The 21,525-nt window shown below is 45.4% G+C and overlaps 1 protein-coding gene across 1 annotated transcript in view; it reads right to left on the reverse strand.

Annotated features, from left to right (window-relative positions):
• Nucleotides 1-21,525, reverse strand: part of LOC137903610 (E3 ubiquitin-protein ligase HECW1) — a 51,521-nt gene that overhangs the window by 4,153 nt on the left and 25,843 nt on the right. The window contains exons 11-26 of the mRNA XM_068747738.1: nucleotides 19,917-20,020; nucleotides 19,115-19,268; nucleotides 18,794-18,897; nucleotides 18,457-18,563; nucleotides 16,447-16,632; nucleotides 14,895-15,029; nucleotides 13,651-13,765; nucleotides 13,463-13,559; nucleotides 9,524-9,607; nucleotides 9,302-9,408; nucleotides 6,182-6,296; nucleotides 2,207-2,320; nucleotides 1,782-1,934; nucleotides 919-1,017; nucleotides 589-718; nucleotides 362-508 (exon numbers count right to left, since the gene is read on the reverse strand). Of these exons, the coding sequence (XP_068603839.1) occupies nucleotides 362-508; nucleotides 589-718; nucleotides 919-1,017; nucleotides 1,782-1,934; nucleotides 2,207-2,320; nucleotides 6,182-6,296; nucleotides 9,302-9,408; nucleotides 9,524-9,607; nucleotides 13,463-13,559; nucleotides 13,651-13,765; nucleotides 14,895-15,029; nucleotides 16,447-16,632; nucleotides 18,457-18,563; nucleotides 18,794-18,897; nucleotides 19,115-19,268; nucleotides 19,917-20,020 (1,951 nt within the window). The remainder of the gene's footprint in view (nucleotides 1-361; nucleotides 509-588; nucleotides 719-918; nucleotides 1,018-1,781; nucleotides 1,935-2,206; nucleotides 2,321-6,181; nucleotides 6,297-9,301; nucleotides 9,409-9,523; nucleotides 9,608-13,462; nucleotides 13,560-13,650; nucleotides 13,766-14,894; nucleotides 15,030-16,446; nucleotides 16,633-18,456; nucleotides 18,564-18,793; nucleotides 18,898-19,114; nucleotides 19,269-19,916; nucleotides 20,021-21,525) is intronic.

A 21,525-nucleotide genomic window follows, 5' to 3' on the forward strand; every position in this document is an offset into this window, starting at 1 on the left:
CCCCGCACGTCTGGCTTTGAGCGGAGGGTGTTGCTGTTAGATGAATCTGCAAATGTGTTTATCATTAATAAAGATAAATCATTTCCTTCATAATCAATACTCAATATATTCATAACGTGGTATATCTGTTATATGCTGATAGACTCTTGTATCTGCTCAAGGTCGGAGTCTTCATGTCTGGGTGATTTACATGTACACATTCTTATCTGCTGATAAAACCAGCTGGGGGGGCGGGGGGCGGGGCCTGTTTCTCTGAGAATCGAGAGCAGCTCCCTTCCATTCTCCCTTGCTGGAAGAAAGATCCTCGCCTCGGTTCCTCAGGTCAAACGGATGCTCCCGGTGTTCTGGATGTCTCTCTTACCTCGTAGAAGCCTCTGACCAGCGCCTCCGTCTGCTGCACCACGCCTCGCTCCACCCGCCACTTGGCCATTCGCTCAATGTAATCCTTCTTGTTCTTCTCAGTCACCTGGAGGTGGGAGCCTCCCGACTTTAGCTCCCGCTCAGTCACCTGGAAGCACGAGAAGGCCTGGTGTTGAAAGTCTGTCACGGTCAGTGCGTCCATGTGTGTGTCCCACATCGCACACACACCTGGCCAAAGACCTCCTCATTGACGGTGAAGGTGAGGTCCAGGATGTCAGTGATGTCGTTGTCCTTCATCCACTGCAGAGACTGGTGGAACTCCTCGTCCAGATACTCCAGGTCAGACAGGTCTGTTGGTCTGCAGAACACACCGCAGAACGTTTGACCTTGGTTCTCTGGGTCAAACACACGATTACATGTTCCACACGGGCAATAAATGGTTAATAAAAAGCACGCAGTGGATATAAAGATGATATGAAAAAGGTTCCTTTCTGTTTCCTACAGAACCGTGACAGCTAATGTCATTGGACTCGGCGTGATAAATGCGTGAGCACTGACAGTCGCAGCAACGCCTTGTAGAAAGGTCTGGTGAAGAACGCGTCCAGGAGGTACTGATGGATCAGCGCCAGGCCCAAGATCCGGCCACTGAAGCGAAACCTGGACACACACGGCACATCAAAGACCAAAGGTCGACCATCACATACAGCAAACAGCGGACATGTCACACCGCTCGCCACCATTTTGGGGGGCATCACCATTGACATTGGCATGGCACCATGAAGGGGAAGGAAGGTGTAACGTTACTCTAAAGCAGTGGTTCTCAAATGGTGGGGCCGATGTCAGGGGGGGCACCTGTGACCGCGGAGAAAATATTTTTTTGCCTTACGAGAGTAAAGTGTAATTGCACATCCACTCCAGTGGTTGGCAGTGGCGCCCTGATTGTCAGAGTGCGCGCAGGGAGGATTAGCAGAAGAAGAGCGGTCGTAAACAATATACGGTGGGAGAAGAAGAAAGACCCAACTTCCTCATTTTCTGTTGCAGACTAAAAAAAATGGTAATAAAGTTATTCTTTGTTGTAAGTTGATCTATATTTCTTTCTTTTTCATATTTCTTTGTATGTTAATAAGGATACAAGAGTGTTTTTTCGGGGGGGGGGGGGCGAAATGTTTTTTTCTTCCTAGGGGGGGCGTGACAGAAAATAATTGAGAAGCACTGCTCTAAAGCCATGCAAGGCTCTGTACAAGCTCCTCTTGTGTGTGCTTTTATTGTGGAGGGCTGCGTGGGTGCAGCTGGGCCATACTGGGGCAGATATGCCCCATGCATTCTGGATCTGCCCTGAGTGAGTGTAATGACTGCCCCCCCTGCAGGGCCACTGATTCGGTGTGTGAGTGCGTGTTTGATTGTTTGATGGCAGAGCTTACCATTCCAGATGGTTCTCAACGAAAGCCGACATGGGGCTGATCTGAACTGTGTACGTGTCGTTGGCTGAGTACTCAAACAGACCATAGTAGGGGTTGAACAGCTCCTGAGACAACAGGAAGAAGAACTCTCTGGACGGACCGCTGTAGTCCAGTCTGAAGACGGACGGACACACGGAGCTCAGTTCGGGACACGTTGGAACAGAAACAGATCATGAGAGGTTCATAGGATTTGTTTTAGATGACCTTGACAGGACAAAGAGAACACCCGAACAGAACGCAGCGTTCTATTACGCCTCAGGTTCGCAGAACACGGTGCAATATTTTTAGTGGTACATTGATATTAATTTTTTTAACTCTTCGTTCTTTCCCATCAACTCCTCACAAACATGTTGTTTTGCTGCTCTTTGGCTGTGTGTGCGTTTTACCCTTCTTCTCCCAGGAAGGTGACGTAGAGTTTGTTCCTCTGCAGTTCTTTCCGAGAGTACGCCATCACCTGGTTAAAGGTTCCTTCCAACAAGTGTTCTCTCCTGATCACCAGCCTACGGCAAGCCAGAGGGGTCAAACATCACACGCTAGGAAGTCATTTCCACAGATCCTCCCCACGCAGGCCATCAAAAGAAAACTCCATTCAGCCAACCCTGTGTTACTGGTGCTCTGTTTTGTTACTGGTGCTCTGTTTAGTTACCGGTGCTCTGTTTAGTTACTGGTGCTCTGTTTAGTTACCGGTGCTCTGTTTAGTTACTGGTGCTCTGTTTAGTTACCGGTGCTCTGTTTAGTTACTGGTGCTCTGTTTAGTTACTGGTGCTCTGTTTAGTTACTGGTGCTCTGTTTAGTTACTGGTGCTCTGTTTAGTTACCGGTGCTCTGTTTAGTTACTGGTGCTCTGTTTAGTTACTGGTGCTCTGTTTAGTTACCGGTGCTCTGTTTTGTTACTGGTGCTCTGTTTAGTTACCGGTGCTCTGTTTAGTTACTAGTGCTCTGTTTTGTTACTGGTCCTTTGTTTTGTTACTGGTCCTCTGTTTAGTTACTGGTGCTCTGTTTTGTTACCGGTGCTCTGTTTAGTTACTGGTGCTCTGTTTAGTTACTGGTGCTCTGTTTAGTTACTGGTGCTCTGTTTAGTTACTGGTGCTCTGTTTAGTTACTGGTGCTCTGTTTAGTTACCGGTGCTCTGTTTAGTTACTGGTGCTCTGTTTAGTTACCGGTGCTCTGTTTAGTTACTGGTGCTCTGTTTAGTTACTGGTGCTCTGTTTAGTTACCGGTGCTCTGTTTAGTTACTGGTGCTCTGTTTAGTTACTGGTGCTCTGTTTAGTTACCGGTGCTCTGTTTTGTTACTGGTGCTCTGTTTAGTTACCGGTGCTCTGTTTAGTTACTAGTGCTCTGTTTTGTTACTGGTCCTTTGTTTTGTTACTGGTCCTCTGTTTAGTTACTGGTGCTCTGTTTAGTTACCGGTGCTCTGTTTTGGTACTGGTGCTCTGTTTAGTTACTGGTGCTACGTTTTGTTACTGGTGCTCTGTTTTGTTACTGGTGCTCTGTTTAGTTACTGGTGCTCTGTTTTGTTACCGGTGCTCTGTTTAGTTACTGGTGCTCTGTTTTGTTACTGGTGCTCTGTTTAGTTACTGGTGCTCTGTTTAGTTACCGGTGCTCTGTTTTGTTACTGGGGCTCTGTTTAGTTACTCGTGCTCTGTTTAGTTACCGGTGCTCTGTTTAGTTACTAGTGCTCTGTTTTGTTACTGGTCCTTTGTTTTGTTACTGGTCCTCTGTTTAGTTACTGGTGCTCTGTTTAGTTACCGGTGCTCTGTTTTGGTACTGGTGCTCTGTTTAGTTACTGGTGCTCTGTTTTGTTACTGGTGCTCTGTTTTGTTACTGGTGCTCTGTTTAGTTACTGGTGCTCTGTTTTGTTACTGGTGCTCTGTTTTGTTACCGGTGCTCTGTTTAGTTACTGGTGCTCTGTTTTGTTACTGGTGCTCTGTTTAGTTACCGGTGCTCTGTTTTGGTACTGGTGCTCTGTTTAGTTACCGGTGCTCTGTTTAGTTACTGGTGCTCTGTTTTGTTACCGGTGCTCTGTTTTGTTACTGGTGCTCTGTTTTGGTACTGGTGCTCTGTTTTGTTACCGGTGCTCTGTTTAGTTACTGGTGCTCTGTTTAGTTACCGGTGCTCTGTTTAGTTACCGGTGCTCTGTTTAGTTACTGGTGCTCTGTTTTGTTACTGGTGCTCTGTTTTGTTACCAGTGCTCTGTTTAGTTACTGGTGCTCTGTTTAGTTACTGGTGCTCTGTTTAGTTACCGGTGCTCTGTTTAGTTACCGGTGCTCTGTTTTGTTACTGGGGCTCTGTTTTGGTACTGCTGCTCTGTTTAGTTACCGGTGCTCTGTTTAGTTACCGGTGCTCTGTTTTGTTACTGGTGCTCTGTTTAGTTACCGGTGCTCTGTTTAGTTACCGGTGCTCTGTTTTGTTACTGGTTCTCTGTTTTGTTACCGGTGCGCTGTTTAGTTACTGGTGCTCTGTTTAGTTACCGGTGCTCTGTTTTGTTACTGGTGCTCTGTTTAGTTACTGGTGCTCTGTTTAGTTACTGGTGCTCTGTTTAGTTACCGGTGCTCTGTTTAGTTACTAGTGCTGTTTTGTTACTGGTCCTTTGTTTTGTTACTGGTCCTCTGTTTAGTTACTGGTGCGCTGTTTAGTTACTGGTGCTCTGTTTAGTTACCGGTGCTCTGTTTTGTTACTGGTGCTCTGTTTAGTTACTGGTGCTCTGTTTAGTTACCGGTGCTCTGTTTAGTTACTAGTGCTGTTTTGTTACTGGTCCTTTGTTTTGTTACTGGTCCTCTGTTTAGTTACTGGTGCTCTGTTTTGTTACCGGTGCTCTGTTTAGTTACCGGTGCTCTGTTTTGTTACCGGTGCTCTGTTTAGTTACCGGTGCTCTGTTTAGTTACCGGTGCTCTGTTTTGTTACCGGTGCTCTGTTTAGTTACCGGTGCTCTGTTTTGTTACTGGTGCTCTGTTTAGTTACCGGTGCTCTGTTTTGTTACCGGTGCTGTTTTGTTACCGGTGCTCTATTTTGTTACTGGTCCTTTGTTTTGTTACTGGTGCTCTGTTTAGTTACTGGTGCTCTGTTTTGTTACCGGTGCTCTGTTTTGTTACTGGTGCTCTGTTTTGTTACCGGTGCTCTGTTTTGTTACCGGTGCTCTATTTTGTTACTGGTCCTTTGTTTTGTTACTGGTGCTCTGTTTTGTTACCGGTGCTCTGTTTTGTTACTGGTGCTCTGTTTTGTTACTGGGGCTCTGTTTTGGTACTGGTGCTCTGTTTAGTTACTGGTGCTCTGTTTAGTTACCGGTGCTCTCTTTTGTTACCAGTGCTCTGTTTTGTTACCGGTGCTCTGTTTTGTTACTGGGGCTCTGTTTTGGTACTGGTGCTCTGTTTAGTTACTGGTGCTCTGTTTAGTTACCGGTGCTCTCTTTTGTTACCAGTGCTCTGTTTAGTTACCGGTGCTCTGTTTAGTTACCGGTGCTCTGTTTTGTTACTGGGGCTCTGTTTTGGTACTGGTGCTCTGTTTAGTTACTGGTGCTCTGTTTAGTTACCGGTGCTCTCTTTTGTTACCAGTGCTCTGTTTTGTTACTGGTGCTCTGTTTAGTTACCGGTGCTCTGTTTTGTTACCGGTGCTGTTTTGTTACCGGTGCTCTATTTTGTTACTGGTCCTTTGTTTTGTTACTGGTGCTCTGTTTAGTTACTGGTGCTCTGTTTTGTTACCGGTGCTCTGTTTTGTTACTGGTGCTCTGTTTGGTTACCGGTGCTCTGTTTTGTTACCGGTGCTCTATTTTGTTACTGGTCCTTTGTTTTGTTACTGGTGCTCTGTTTAGTTACTGGTGCTCTGTTTTGTTACCGGTGCTCTGTTTAGTTACTGGTGCTCTGTTTTGTTACTGGTGCTCTGTTTTGTTACCGGTGCTCTGTTTTGTTACTGGTGCTGTTTAGTTACCGGTGCTCTGTTTTGTTACTGGTGCTCTGTTTAGTTACTGGTGCTCTGTTTAGTTACTGGTCCTCTGTTTTGTTACTGGTGCTCTGTTTTGTTACTGGTGCTCTGTTTAGTTACTGGTCCTCTGTTTTGTTACTGGTGCTCTGTTTTGTTACCGGTGCTCTGTTTTGTTACTGGTGCTCTGTTTAGTTACTGGTGCTCTGTTTAGTTACTGGTCCTCTGTTTTGTTACTGGTGCTCTGTTTTGTTACCGGTGCTCTGTGTGCAGTCCTAACATTGCACTAGAGATTCCTTTGAGAAGATAAACTGACTGGAACCTAAGGCATGGAATAGAACATGAGCTCTACGGCAGCACATTGTATTTACTAATAATGTAACAGCTGAATTGGAGGGTTGTGTTGTGAGATGGATCAATAATGGATATCTGTAACTTGATCCTTACTTGATCTTGCCCGGTCCTTGGCCGTATCCCTTGGCTTCTAATTTCCGGTAGAAGTTCCTGAGCTTGGCCTCGAAGTCTCTGCGGTATGGAGCTGGAGCCCTGGCTCGCTGTAGACCTTCATCACAGAGAACACACAGGAGTTGAGAAGAGTCAGGCCATGGAGGTTGCTCCATAGAAGGGGAAGTCGTACGACTGGCGCTGACCACCTTTGATTTAAAGGCGCATACTCCGACCTGAGTAAACTGCTGCTCTAGCAGCGGCAGAGCGGCGCCAGTAAACACAGCGGAACCAGGACCGTTCAACATGAAGTCATTTAACAGGGACAATCCACAATAGACCCGCGCAACAGGTAGCAAATAGCGAAATTACATCTGCAGTACCTGAGCAGGTAAACAAGGTAGAAATATAGGATGATAAACAGGTCAATACGCAGAAACTCAACAAACAGAACAAAACACAGTATGACAAAGTTTCAAGTGTAGTGAAGTCCAAATCAATCAATCAACACAACAAAAATAAAGAACAACACCACGAGTGCAAGCTAGCTCGCACTAATAGCCCAGAACCGAGCCACAGATGCTCACTGGAGGTGTTCATCCTTAGGGGCCCACTCAAACACACGCACACACACACACACACACACGCACACACACACACACACACACACACTGCTGTGCATGAGCTTCCCCTACACGCGAGTCATCACTGAGTGCTGCTGGGACTCCTCAGATAACACACATATGTTGGTGAAGTGCCTCCATCGGCCTCCTACGCGTCAGGTCTCAACCATTAGTGCAAACAGCACAAATACAGCTTATATTACACTTATATTTGTGTATTGACTGCTTTCCTAATTTTGTAAAAGAGAAAATATTTAAAATAAAAAAGTGTATTAATGTCATAGTTCTTACCTTAAATTCTGGGTTATAAGCCACTACTTTTTTTCTAAACTTTAAACACTGCGGCTTATATTACTGTGCGGTTTATTTTGTATTTTTTCGTGGCGGCAAAAACATGTTGCCGAGCAACAGTTGACCAATAAAATTGATGAGTACTACGGTAGTTCACAGAGGATACCGGTAGCGGTATTATAAATCAGTCATTTTTTACTAACCTCATCAACATGGACGGAAGAAAAGCGTACGATGCGGCTTTCAGATTAAAAGCGATCACGCTGGCAGTGAACGACGGAAATCGAGCCACCGAGGTGGAGATAGAAGGTTTCAGAGGCGGACCATCGTGGTCCAGATTCACGAAGCCCGTCCGTTCGGGCACGCACGACTTTGTGTCAGCAGCTCCCTCCCGACGATGAGGAGAAACTTCCTTCATTCACTCAAACAAAGATAGCGGAGAACTCCATCGGGCCAGATGACATCATAAATATGGATGAAGTACCTCTGACCTTTGACCTGCCTCTCACCCGGACTGTAAATAAAACAGGTGACTCCTCCGTCACACTGAAAAACCAGCGGCCATGAAAGAAGACATTTCACCTGCACAGCTTCTGGACCGATGGTGATGTTTAAGGCTGGCAATGCCAAAGGAAATGGTGAAAGGTTGGTGACGGAGGGCCTAATGGAGGCGTCGCAGCCACCAGGGGGGGCTCGTGGGCAGATTCAGTGGAAGCTGCCATCAAGAGCACAAACCCGACTCCAGCCGTGACTCCTGGGGGAACCGCTAAGTGTTCACAGCGTGAACCGGTGGCACGTCGCGAAGAGTGGGAGGGGCCTGGACGACGCACGGTGAGAAATCCTTTACCAAAGCGGGCCGCATGCGGAGCGCATCTTTACCTCAAGTCTGCCAGTGGATCCTAAATGCGTGGAGCCGCGCCAAAACGGGTTCCGTGCTGAAGACGGCGTGCACGGCGTGCACGGCGTGCACTCAAGTGACACAGGAAACGAGGCGACTGCAGTGAGTGACGTGATCCTGAGGCCGTTTAATTCGGACACCGAATTAGAGGATTTGATGGTTTTAGTGCGCAGGAGGAAGACGAAGGTGATCAGTGACTTTCTGGATGCAGTATGTGTTATAAGTTATTCGGAGATACTGAGATACTACAAATAGTGAGACAAGTAGAATAAATTATTATTTCAAACACCCTCTTGTGAGGAAACAATGAATATCAATATCAATTAATTTTTTTAACCAGGTAAAAAAAAAACTCATTGAGATTTAAAACCTCTTTTTCAAGAGTGACCTGGGCAAGACAGAAGCACAAAACCGATTATAGCAAATAAAATATGATCGGTTTCACACAGGACTGGAGTTTGGTGTTCAGGACAGGAACCGAGAAGGACAGATGCTGGTGGACTTTACCAAAAGGAGGGACATGGCAGGAGTTAACAGGTATTTCCAGAAGAGACTAGAACATAGAGTGACCTACAAGAGTGGAGGGAGGAGCACCAGCTGGACATCTAGTGTAGACGGAGCAGTTTAGAGGAGGTCGGTGACCTTAAGGTCGTGGTAGGAGAGAGTGTAGCCAGCCAGCATAGGCTGGTGGTGAGGAAGATGACTCTAGTGGTGAAGAAGAGGAAGAGGATGAAGGCAGAGCAGAGGACAAAGTGGTGGAGCCTGAAGAATGAAGAGTGTTGTGTGTCTTTCAGGGAAGAGGTGAGACAGACTCTGGGTGGACAAGAGAGACTTCCAGAAGACTGGAATACAACAGCTCAGGTGATCAGGGAGACAGGTAGGAGAGGACTGGGTGTGTCTTCTGGAAGGAAAGGAGATAAGGAGACCTGGTGGTGGAACCAGGAAGTGCAGAAGTGTAGACAGGAAGAGAGGTTAGCTAAGAAGAAGTGGGGCATTGAGAGGACAGAAGAGAGTAAACAGAGAACAGGGAGATGAGACGCAGGCAAAGGGAGAGGTCAAAGGTCAAAAATGTTTCCCTATTTCCAAGTCTCTCAGAATATTGTGTACTATGAATATGTAACTAAGTACAGGGTTGGTGAGGCTAGCTGCTGCAAAGCTGATGGAGGTTGCCAGCACTCACCACCAGGCAAAAAAAAAAAAACGCTCACGGCTCAAAAGAGTCCAGACAGTTGAAGTAGTCCAGTGCTAACCTCTGCACCACCAGATTGATGCCAGAGAAACTCCAGATATTTGTGAGCAGATGTGACCTACCGGGAGAGTTCTGTGGGGAGGAGGCGGGGGAGCAGCGTGGAGAGAATCCGAAGCCGGGGTGGATCGGGTGAGGCGGAATGTAAGACATGATCTCCTCTTCGTATAAACTGCAACAGCAAAGCGAAGGAGACGCTGTTTTATTGGAGGTGGAGGACGGATCCAGGACGGGGACGCTGGGGACGCTGGGGACGCTGGGGACGCTGGGCTCACTGCGTTCCGTACCTCAGCAGGATGACCAGGTCTGCGTCACAGGACAGCTTCTCCACGCCCGGAGAACCTTCGGTTCGAATGGAGTGGATTTTCTCCCTGAACAGCAAACACGACAATCAGAATCAGAGTACTTTAATAATATACAGTACACAACAACACTCCAACAGTCACTGAGATGCATTCTGAGATCTGTGATTAAGAAAAAGGAAGAAAAAGACGACAAACTAGGAGTAGTAGAAGAAGTAAAGAAAGAGATGGAGGCTGGGTGGAGGAGAGAACGAGGAAGGCGAACAAGGTGAAACAGAAATGAACACGACCCTCATCTGAGTTCATCGGGGCTGGAAACAATGCAGCCCCGTATCATGTATCATATACTGTACCATAAAGTACTACACGGTAATATACTGTACCATAAAGTACTGCACGGTAATATACTGTACCATAAGGTACTACACGGTAATATACTGTACCATAAAGTACTGCACGGTAATATACTGTACCATAAAGTACTGCACGGTAATATACTGTACCATAAAGTACTGCACTGTAATATACTGTACCATAAAGTACTACACGGTAATATACTGTACCATAAAGTACTGCACTGTAATATACTGTACCATAAAGTACTACACGGTAATATACTGTACCATAAAGTACTGCACGGTAATATACTGTACCATAAAGTACTACACGGTAATATACTGTACCATAAAGTACTACACGGTAATATACTGTACCATAAAGTACTACACGGTAATATACTGTACCATAAAGTACTGCACTGTAATATACTGTACCATAAAGTACTACACGGTAATATACTGTACCATAAAGTACTGCACTGTAATATACTGTACCATAAAGTACTGCACTGTAATATACTGTACCATAAAGTACTGCACTGTAATATACTGTACCATAAAGTACTACACGGTAATATACTGTACCATAAAGTACTACACGGTAATATACTGTACCATAAAGTACTGCACTGTAATATACTGTACCATAAAGTACTACACGGTAATATACTGTACCATAAAGTACTACACGGTAATATACTGTACCATAAAGTACTGCACTGTAATATACTGTACCATAAAGTACTGCACTGTAATATACTGTACCATAAAGTACTACACGGTAATATACTGTACCATAAAGTACTGCACTGTAATATACTGTACCATAAAGTACTGCACTGTAATATACTGTACCATAAAGTACTGCACTGTAATATACTGTACCATAAAGTACTACACGGTAATATACTGTACCATAAAGTACTACACGGTAATATACTGTACCATAAAGTACTACACGGTAATATACTGTACCATAAAGTACTGCACTGTAATATACTGTACCATAAAGTACTACACGGTAATATACTGTACCATAAAGTACTGCACTGTAATATACTGTACCATAAAGTACTGCACTGTAATATACTGTACCATAAAGTACTGCACTGTAATATACTGTACCATAAATTACTACACGGTAATATACTGTACCATAAAGTACTACACGGTAATATACTGTACCATAGTGTCATAGTGAACCGTATTATACTGTACTGTATCATAGTACACCATATTATACTGTATCATAGTACAGAACACTGCATTATACTGTATCATAGTACACCGCATTATACTGTATCATAGTGCACTGCATTATACTGTATGATAGTACACCATATTATACTGTACTGTATCATAGTACACCGTAGTATACTGTACTGTATCATAGTACACCATATTATACTGTATCATAGTACAAAACACTGCATTATACTGTATCATAGTACACCGCATTATACTGTATCATAGTGCACTGCATTATACTGTATCATAGTACACTGCATTATACTGTATCATAGTACACCGTATTATACTGTATTGTCTCATAGTGAACCGTATTATACTGTACTGTATCATAGTACACCGTATTATACTGTACTGTATCATAGTACACCATATTATACTGTATCATAGTACAGAACACTGTATTATACTGTATCATAGTGCACTGCATTATACTGTATCATAGTACACTGTATTATACTGTATCATAGTACACCGTATTATACTGTATTGTCTCATAGTGAACCGTATTATACTGTACTGTATCATAGTACACCGTATTATACTGTACTGTATCATAGTACACCATATTATACTGTATCATAGTACAGAACACTGTATTATACTGTATCGTAGTGCACTGCATTATACTGTATCATAGTACACCGTATTATACTATATTGTCTCATAGTGAACCGTATTATACTGTATCATAGTACACCGCATTATACTGTATCATAGTACACCGCATTATACTGTATCATAGTACACCGTATTATACTGTATTGTCTCATAGTGAACCGTATTATACTGTATGATAGTACACCGTATTATACTGTATGATAGTACACCGTATTATACTGTATGATAGTACACCGTATTATACTGTATCATAGTACACCGCATTATACTGTATCATATTGAACCGTATTATACTGTATCATAGTACACCGTATTATACTGTACTGCACTGTAGTACTGTAATATTTCCATGCAGGCAGTACGCTGTTCACACAAACATCTTCGTGACAAACTTGCACGTCGTTCCAGGACCGTCCAAGACAGTGAAGAAAGGCCCGTTATTTCAAAAGCAGGCGGCTAATCAATGACCTACAATATTGATCGAGTAGTCAATGCCTTACAGAAAGTCTGCGATGGTTTGATGAAATGAAATCTGCCAACAGCTGATGGTGCCAGCATCCTTTAAATAGTACACCTGGATGGCTGAGTACACCTGGACTGCTGAGTACACCTGGATGGCTGAGTACACCTGGACTGCTGAGTACACCTGGAGGCTGAGTACACCTGGACGGCTGAGTACACCTGGACTGCTGAGTACACCTGGATGGCTACGTACTCCTGGATGGCTGAGTACACCTGGAGGCTGAGTACACCTGGACGGCTGAGTACACCTGGACGGCTGAGTACACTTGGACAGCTGAGTACACCCGGATGGCTGAGTACACTTGGACAGCTGAGTACACCCGGATGGCTGAGTACACCTGGATGGCTGAGTACACCTGGATGGCTGAGTACACCTGGAGGCTGAGTACACCTGGACTGCTGAGTACACCTGGATGGCTGAGTACACCTAGAGGCTGAGTACACCTGGACTGCTGAGTACACCTGGACGGCTGAGTACACCTGGATGGCTGAGTACACCTGGACGGCTGAGTACACCTGGAGGCTGAGTACACCTGGACGGCTGAGTACACCTGGACGACTGAGTACACCTGGAGGCAGAGTACACCTGGACTGCTGAGTACACCTGGATGGCTGAGTACACCTGGAGGCTGAGTACACCTGGACTGCTGAGTACACCTGGACGGCTGAGTACACCTGGATGGCTGAGTACACCTGGACGACTGAGTACACCTGGAGGCTGAGTACGCCTGGACGACTGAGTACACCTGGAGGCTGAGTACGCCTGGATGGCTGAGTACACCTGGACGACTGAGTACACCTGGAGGCTGAGTACGCCTGGATGGCTGAGTACACCTGGATGGCTGAGTACACCTGGATGGCTGAGTACACCTGGAGGCTGAGTACACCTGGACTGCTGAGTACACCTGGATGGCTGAGTACACCTAGAGGCTGAGTACACCTGGACTGCTGAGTACACCTGGACGGCTGAGTACACCTGGATGGCTGAGTACACCTGGACGACTGAGTACACCTGGAGGCTGAGTACACCTGGACTGCTGAGTACACCTGGATGGCTGAGTACACCTGGATGGCTGAGTACACCTGGAGGCTGAGTACACCTGGACTGCTGAGTACGCCTGGACGGCTGAGTACACCTGGACTGCTGAGTACACCTGGACGGCTGAGTACACCTGGACGGACGGCAGGAGCCTACCTGAGGGCGTGGTTTCTGCTCAGGCTGGGCTGTCGCTCCTGCAACATGTCAAATATGTTTGGCTGTCGCAGGAATGCCACGATCTTGTCGTTATAGCCTGGAGAGAAGACGAGAACACGGACCGGAGCGTGAGAGAGTTCCTGAGAGGCTTCCTCTCGGGTTGATGTAGCTTCTGATCCGGTTCCTACAGGGCGTGGTCGGCGGCGCTGAGTCGGCGTGACGCTGGCCACGTATCGCGGCCACCAGACTGTTCCCAGGCCTGGCCATCAGAGAAGCCCCCCGACTCCTGGACACTTCGGAAGCCTGTGGACAGACGGCAGCAGGACAGACAGCTTCACACAGTCACGAGGTGACTCATGCAGACATGCACAATGTCTCCACGTCACATGCGAATTGTGTTCGGTCTTTCTTTTTCTATAGAATCTATATAGATCTATAGATCAACTTACAACAAAGAATAACTTTATTACCATTTGTTTTAGTCTGCAACAGAAAATATTTGAAGTGCATCAATTTGCCTGACATTTTAATCCTTAAACTACAATTTATACAATTAAATAATAAATTAAATTAAATAACATCAATAAATAATAATAAATTAAAATTGATCAGCAACATTAACTAGGGAGCACAAAATATAAAACACTTTAACCTATAAAACCAAAATGAAAAAAGAATTGTGCTTTTAGCAAAATAAGGAAGGCAGGTCTTCCCTCGTCTCCCACCGGAGTGACGGTGAAGCTACGCGCTACGGACGCTACGTACGCTACGTACGCTACGTACGCTACGTACGCTACGTACGCTACGGACGCTACGGACGCTACGGACGCTACGGACGCTACGGACGCTACGTACGCTACGGACGCTACGGACGCTACGGACGCTACGTACGCTACGGACGCTACGTACGCTACGGACGCTACGGACGCTACGGACGCTACGTCATATTTCCTCGTCTTGTCTTTCGACTGACCCTCCTTTGTTCTATCATCTCCGTCTCTCTGTTAAATATTTCTCCGTGCTGTCTGTTGAGGGTTTGTTTACAACTGCTCTTCATATCGCCTGCTCTGTGCTGTGCGTGCGGCGTGCACCATAGCGTGCACCATAGCGTGCACGCTATGGTGCACGCTATGGTGCACGCTATGGTGCACGCTATGGTGCACGCTATGGTCCTCCCTGCGCGAACTCTGACACTCAGGGCGCCACTGCCAACTACTGGAGTGGATGTGCAATTACACTTTAATCTAGTACGGGGAAAAAAGCATGTTCTCCGCGGTCACAGGCGCCCCCCCCTGACATCGCCCCACTATTTGAGAACCACTGCCACTGGTTTAAAGGAGGCGTGGACCTTGATGAAACCAGTATGTGTTTTAGGGTCATGCCACCGTGCATACAGCCAGGAATGATCTTTCAGTATTAGAGCGGCGAGCACCTCCCCAGCGCTGTAGCTGCGTAGCCTCTGCAGGTGCTGCCTGTGGGCCAGCGGGCCTGGCAGCACGCCGTTCTGCAGGGGGATGCGGGGGTCAATGAAGGTCGTGGCTCGACTGTTGTGGTCCACGAAGAAGGACTGAGAGAAGCAAAAACAGGAACTGAAATTGTACCGTATACACTGTTAAGTATTCTGCAGCATAATATACAGTAGTCCCTCGATATAATGCGGTTCATTTTCTACGACTTCGCTGCTTCGCGGAGTTTTTTAGTGCAATTTCAGATTTCTTTTTTTGCACTTGAACGCGCCTTGAAACGGCGCAAGACGAAGGGGCGCGGTCGGAGGAACTGTGAAATACACGCGAGTTGCTATTAATAACTTCTCATGTGTTCAACCTCGTAGGTTGATCATTAAAATTAAATTTGTTATTCCTAAAAGCTATCATGTTTATTTGTTAAGCGTTTGTTTAATAGAGCTCTTATTCTCTGTGTAAAAAGAGGCTTTTATTTTGTAGGAGCATAAACGTCACGTCCCTTTTGGGTTTTGTTTCTTCCTGTTGATACATGTAGCCGCTGCCGTTCCGCTGTGCTAAGCTATCCAATAAAGCAGCATGAGAGGCTAAAGACAGCACGAGTAGGATATTTGTTCTTCTGCACTCCAAGCGGCTCTTTCCTCGACCTGCACGCCTTAACATTATTAACAGGAAAACGTTTACTGTACGTACTATATATTTATATTCCTCAAACAAATGTTTAGTTCTGAAAAGGTTTTGATCTTTGGTTTCATTCTATAATACTGAAACAATCTATGTAGAATAATGCCTGACTGTTAAACGTGTATAAAGTGTGTGGTGAGGGGTTTTACAGCCTTAAAACATTTATGTACATGTGTAATAATTGAATTTTTTTTTTACTACATTGAGGATTTCACTTATTGCGGGTTGTTTTTGGAACGTCACCCCCGCGGAAAATGAGGGACTACTGTATTCACTCATTTACAGTACCATGATGCAGCATAATATATTTGCTCATTTTCAGTACCATAACGCAGTATAATATATTTACTCATTTACAGTACCATGACGCAGTATAATATACTTACTCATTTACAGTACCATAACGCAGCATAATATAATTACTCATTTACAGTACCATGATGCAGTATAATATATTTACTCATTTACAGTACCATGACGCAGTATAATATACTAACTCATTTACAGTACCATGACGCAGTATAATATACTTACTCATTTACAGTACCATGACGCAGCATAATATATTTACTCATTTACAGTAGTACCATGACGCAGTATAATATACTTCCAGTAATTTAACATGGACAGTCTTAAGACCAAATCTGCTTACGACAAATGCTCGGAACCAATTGTGGTTGTAAGTCGACAACTACCGGTACTAGTGGACGAAAGGATGAATGAAAGGATGAATGAAAGGATGAATGAATGATTGTTATACTGGAATCTGACAACTGCACGAATGCAGACAAGTTAAAAGGAAAGAAAATAAAAGAATGCATCTCTTTCTACACCTTCTACCTTTCCCTGGGGGTCGGTCTTCATCTCCCAGCCTCGAGGCAGCTCCAGCTGTACGTCTGCAAACTTGTTGAGGAAAACCACCAGGTCTCGGTTGTGCTGGTAGCGCTCAAAGTTCCTGGCATCTCGACGCACCTTCAGGATCATGTGCTTCACGCAGCCGCTGCTGGTGAACATTCGATAGGCTGCCTGCATGGAGAACGGCCAGAAGTTTATGTTCAGGAAGTATTGTTGCATTTACGCTATGTATACTATATACTATTTTATTTACCTATATATGAGCCTATATTTTGAATGAATTCTAACTTATCACCAAATGTTTTGGAGATGAAAACAAGGTAAAAACTTCCCATTTGGTTTCATTCTTAATTGAAGATGTGTGATATTGAAGAACTCTAACTTATGCAACTGAAAAGAAATGACTAAATTAATATGAACAAACCATTTTCAACGCTCTATGCTGAGTGCCCCAGTTTATGCTCATTTTGCCCGGTTTTCCAAGCCCCACAGAATATTCCTTACTCTGACGATGCAAAGACTGAACTGAGCAAATGAAAGATTGAAATCTCTTCTTTCGTCAGGAAAGTAAAGTGTGCTCCTACCATTTTCCGTTACAGAGTTATTGGCCGTGTAGGGAATTTCCATATTAGATGGGGTTCCACAACGTAATTACATGCCGACACCACTAGGAACGCACTACATTCAGTTTGTTATTGTAATGACTGATTTCAATTGAACGCATCACAACAGTGACATCACACACAACACAGATAAACATGGGCTTAGATTGGCTGGGGCGGGACCCCCACCTTGAGGAGGCCGGACTCATGGACATAGAAAGACACGGGCGCGGAGAGCGGCCCTTTGTTCGGACCTGAGACTCACACACGGAGCAGGATCGAACCTCAGCGCTGATATCTGAACTAATTGTACTGATCTGTTAATTATATAAATGTCTTAATCTAAACCCACATTCTCCTCATTGAATACGCACCCACGAAGGAGAACAAGAACCGGAAGAGGGTTTGGTAAAACCCTACAGCTTATTTAGACATTAATGGCATTGAATGAGTTAAGTTTTTTAACTGAGTTTTTTCGAGTAAAACTGGAGTTGAGTTTAATGTGATGTTTTGTGAAGTGTGTCCTTCTTAAAGCTAATATATGGATTCTTCTTTCAGGAACAATTATTGTGTTACCAGTACATTTATTTTATTGCACTGGGAGATATATGAATTTGTTTGTCTTCGAATAAATCTTATTTAAATTTTTTCACTTAAATTGCACTGAAGGAGTACCGTATTTTTCAGACTATAAATCGCATTTATTTGGGAAATTTATTTTACACCACAAGCAAAAACGAAACACATGAACAGTTACCGGTATTTAGCTACGCGTAACCTCGTCAGCTTTTTGTGTATGCTACACGTAGCTTACGCCAGTGTGCCGCGGGAAATGATCTAATATCACCTAATTAACCATTGACGGGCGTCTGTGCTGCAATAAAGTCTCCATCTCCAAACGGAACACCCTTCCGTTCAGAACAAGCCGATGGACTATTTCGTACGCTTACGTACAAACAATGAGAAACAGGAAACTGTTTTTAGAAAAACCAGGAGAGAGCCCTCAAAGCTAGCTACCTTGTTGCTGAACTTGTAGCTAAATCAAAAAGTCCCACACTGTGGCAGAAACATTAATACTGCAGCTTGTAAAGGTAAACAAGATGCTCGGAAAATACGGTAATACTTGAAAGTCATGACAACTGTAAAGTTTATCTGATGAAAAGGTAACTAAAGTCCTAAAACAGAGAATCAATGTTATCTGTGTGTATGTATGCGTGTGTGTGTGTGTGTGTGTGTGCATGTGTGCGTGCGTGTGTGTGTGTGTGTGTGCATGTGTGTGAGTGCGTGTGCATGTGTGTGCGTGTGCGTGTGAGTGCGTGTGTGTGCGTGTGAGTGCGTGTGCGTGTGTGTGCGTGTGCGTGTGAGTGCGTGTGTGTGCGTGTGCAGTGCTCACATAGTTACTGTGCAACACAGTGAAGAATTCTGGGTGTGTGGTGAACTTGACTGCAGGTGATTGGAGGAGATTGTTGATCTTCTGGTGATTGGCAGGGGAGGCGGGGCCTGCAGACAGATAAAGCGCAGGTCTCTGGGGGAGGCTTTGAGTGAGACGTCATGTTACACATCATGTTACGAACGATGAAAGATGAAACATAAGTCCTCAGATCAAGGGCCTGTCTGAGGACATGTGAGGAGGACACCTGAGCACCGCACCTGTCTGAGGACATGTGAGGAGGACACCTGAGCACCGCACCTGTCTGAGGACATGTGAGGGGGACACCTGAGCACCGCACCTGTCTGAGGACAATCCGAATCAGTCTCTGTGCTGCTGCTCCGCTCCAACCTCTGACCTCCACCATCCTCCTCGGTCGCCATGGTTCTCTGGATGTTCTGGTACCTGCAGAAAAACGTGATCCTCTCACAGAAGGAAGGAAGAGACACAAAGTCTGATTTTCAGTTCTGCGACCAGCCCAGCGCTGTTGGGTTGTGAAGGGTTAATGCACACGTCTGAGCTCCTTTATTTTAACGTTCATTGTCGTGTAATAAATGGGTCGTTGCCCCCTCCCGGGTCCTGCGCCCCTAATCATCCCCGCTGTGTGGAGTTCCAGTCCGACCTCCTGTTGAGCTGCTCCATCTGCTGGTTGGACCCCGAGCGGGGGATTCCGTGGTGACGCTTCCCACCGTGGCCCGGCCTCTGCCAGGTTGTGGTCCGGGTAACGTGGTCCACGTAGAAGACTCTGCCGTGGCTGTCGATGCGGGCCTCCCAGTCTGTGACGGCAGAGGGACGGGTGAGAGTCGCTCACGCTTCACAGTCTGCTGCAGAACATACTTCGACATCGCGTTGAAGCTCTGCCTCAAACTGGACCGGTCTCGTTTTATCTGCGCATCCATTTTAAAGAATCGGCTTCCTTTTAGCTGTAAAGAAAATATCACACGTTTTATTCCAAACACGCACAAACTTCAAGGATTGGGTTCATTTCTGTCATAAATAAAGGCACTCTCATATTACAGTGTTGGGAAGTACCGGTAGTTCACTACTGATACTTTTAACTACTTTGGGCCATATTTAGACTTTTTATTCTGGAATTGTTTCTCGGTGACCGTCCCATCGATGCTCCGATCCCATTTCAACACTTAATAGCCTCGGAACTCTGATTGATGAAGATGTAACAGACATCAGAACCATCGGCCCAGCAAAGACCGGCGAGCCATTCAACAATTCAGAACCGAATACAGTCCAACCCCCCCCAAAAAGCAGCCAGAAGCACGACGCGCCGATCTAAACCTAAAGCCGTGTGCATGGAGGGAGGAGGAGATGATGCGCTGATGCGACGAGAGGGAGGCGGCAAGCAAAGACACAAGCGACCCAAACCAAGGTGCAGCGATGCGACTCCAGAGTAAGGTGCTGGTTCTTACTTGGAGGTAAGGCCGGGTCTGTGGCAGCAGGAAAATGGTTTAGGTCATGGCTGGGTCGCAGGACTGGAAGATGGCCGACGGGAGGGGGGAGGTGTGAGCCTACAGAGAGACATAAATTACCAGCAGGTGGGGAAACTCTGGGTCACCTGTGTGGACGCGGAGTCCACGAGGTAGGAACCGCCCCCCTGACACGCGCCTTCTTCCTCTAAACTCTTCCTGAAACACAACATCCCCACCGACTGAATCCTGATCACAGCCAATTTTATAGAAGCTCGACTTGAAGTCGCGGTCGGAATTGTTCCATTTCCCATTAAAACACAACAGTACGTGAAATATAAAGTTTTCCTTGGCACAAGCGACTCTATCTGCAGAACACAGGTCACGATAACTCACATTTAGATATTTGCGAGACACGAACACGAACTCACACAATCAGCTCGGCTCTCTGATCTACTGCTTCGATTTCACGTCTGAGCCTCCTGACACATCAGGTCCAATCAGGTCGCTCCGTGGGTGTGGCTTGATGATGACAGGAAGTAGAGCAGCCCCAGCAACACGTCCACGATGACGCTGCAGCAATATCTAAAGAGCCGAGAACCGATCCCAGCAGAACCCCCGCACCCGTTCCCTGCATCGGATCATCGTGTTCCCGTCACGTCAGAGGAACGGACCCTTCTGACAAATCACGAGACGGAACGCTCCGTGAACTCAGAACGCCATCGTTGCCTGGGTAACACTCAAGCCCTGATATTATTGGGCCGTTTCGATTCAAAAACGATCTGCAAATGTGATGTTTGAGTAAAATAATCCCAAAATGAATCGACAGAATCTGTGTGTGTACTAATACACAGAAAAAAAATCCAATCTCCTACAAAGTATATGAAGATAAATAAATACTCTGTAAATATGTAAATCAGTAAAAATGCACACAAATACATAAAACCCAATAATAATGTGTGTGTGTGTACACGCTTAAAGATCTGATCTAAATATAATCTCTTCTCTATCCATCTCCTTGTTTTTGACTCGTCTCCGCATTCTCTCTCTCTCTCTCTCTCTCTCTCTCAACCCAGCCGGTCAGACAGATGGCCGTCCACCATGAGCCTAGGTTCTGTCCAAGGTTTCTGCCTGTTAAAGGGAAGTTTTTCCTTGCCTCCGTCTCCAAAGTTCTTGCTCTTGTGGGTCAAGTTGGGTTCTGTCTGTCCCTGCTAATCCTGTAAAGCCTTGAGACGACTTCCTGTTATGATCTGGAGCTACAGAAATAAAACTGAATTGAACTGAAATAGAATCTAGTATTAGAGTGTCTGTCAGTAGTATCTAGTATTAGAGTGTCTGTCAGTAGTATCTATTATTAGAGTGTCTGTCAGTAGTATCTAGTATTAGTGTCTGTCAGTAGTATCTATTATTAGAGTGTCTGTCAGTAGTATCTAGTATTAGAGTGTCTGTCAGTAGTATCTAGTATTAGAGTGTCTGTCAGTAGTATCTATTATTAGAGTGTCTGTCAGTAGTATCTAGTATTAGTGTCTGTCAGTAGTATCTAGGATTAGAGTGTCTGTCAGTAGTATCTAGTATTAGAGTGTCTGTCAGTAGTATCTATTATTAGAGTGTC

This window comes from Brachionichthys hirsutus, chromosome 14, assembly GCF_040956055.1.
Source record: "Brachionichthys hirsutus isolate HB-005 chromosome 14, CSIRO-AGI_Bhir_v1, whole genome shotgun sequence".
NCBI classification, from domain to species: domain Eukaryota; kingdom Metazoa; phylum Chordata; class Actinopteri; order Lophiiformes; family Brachionichthyidae; genus Brachionichthys; species Brachionichthys hirsutus.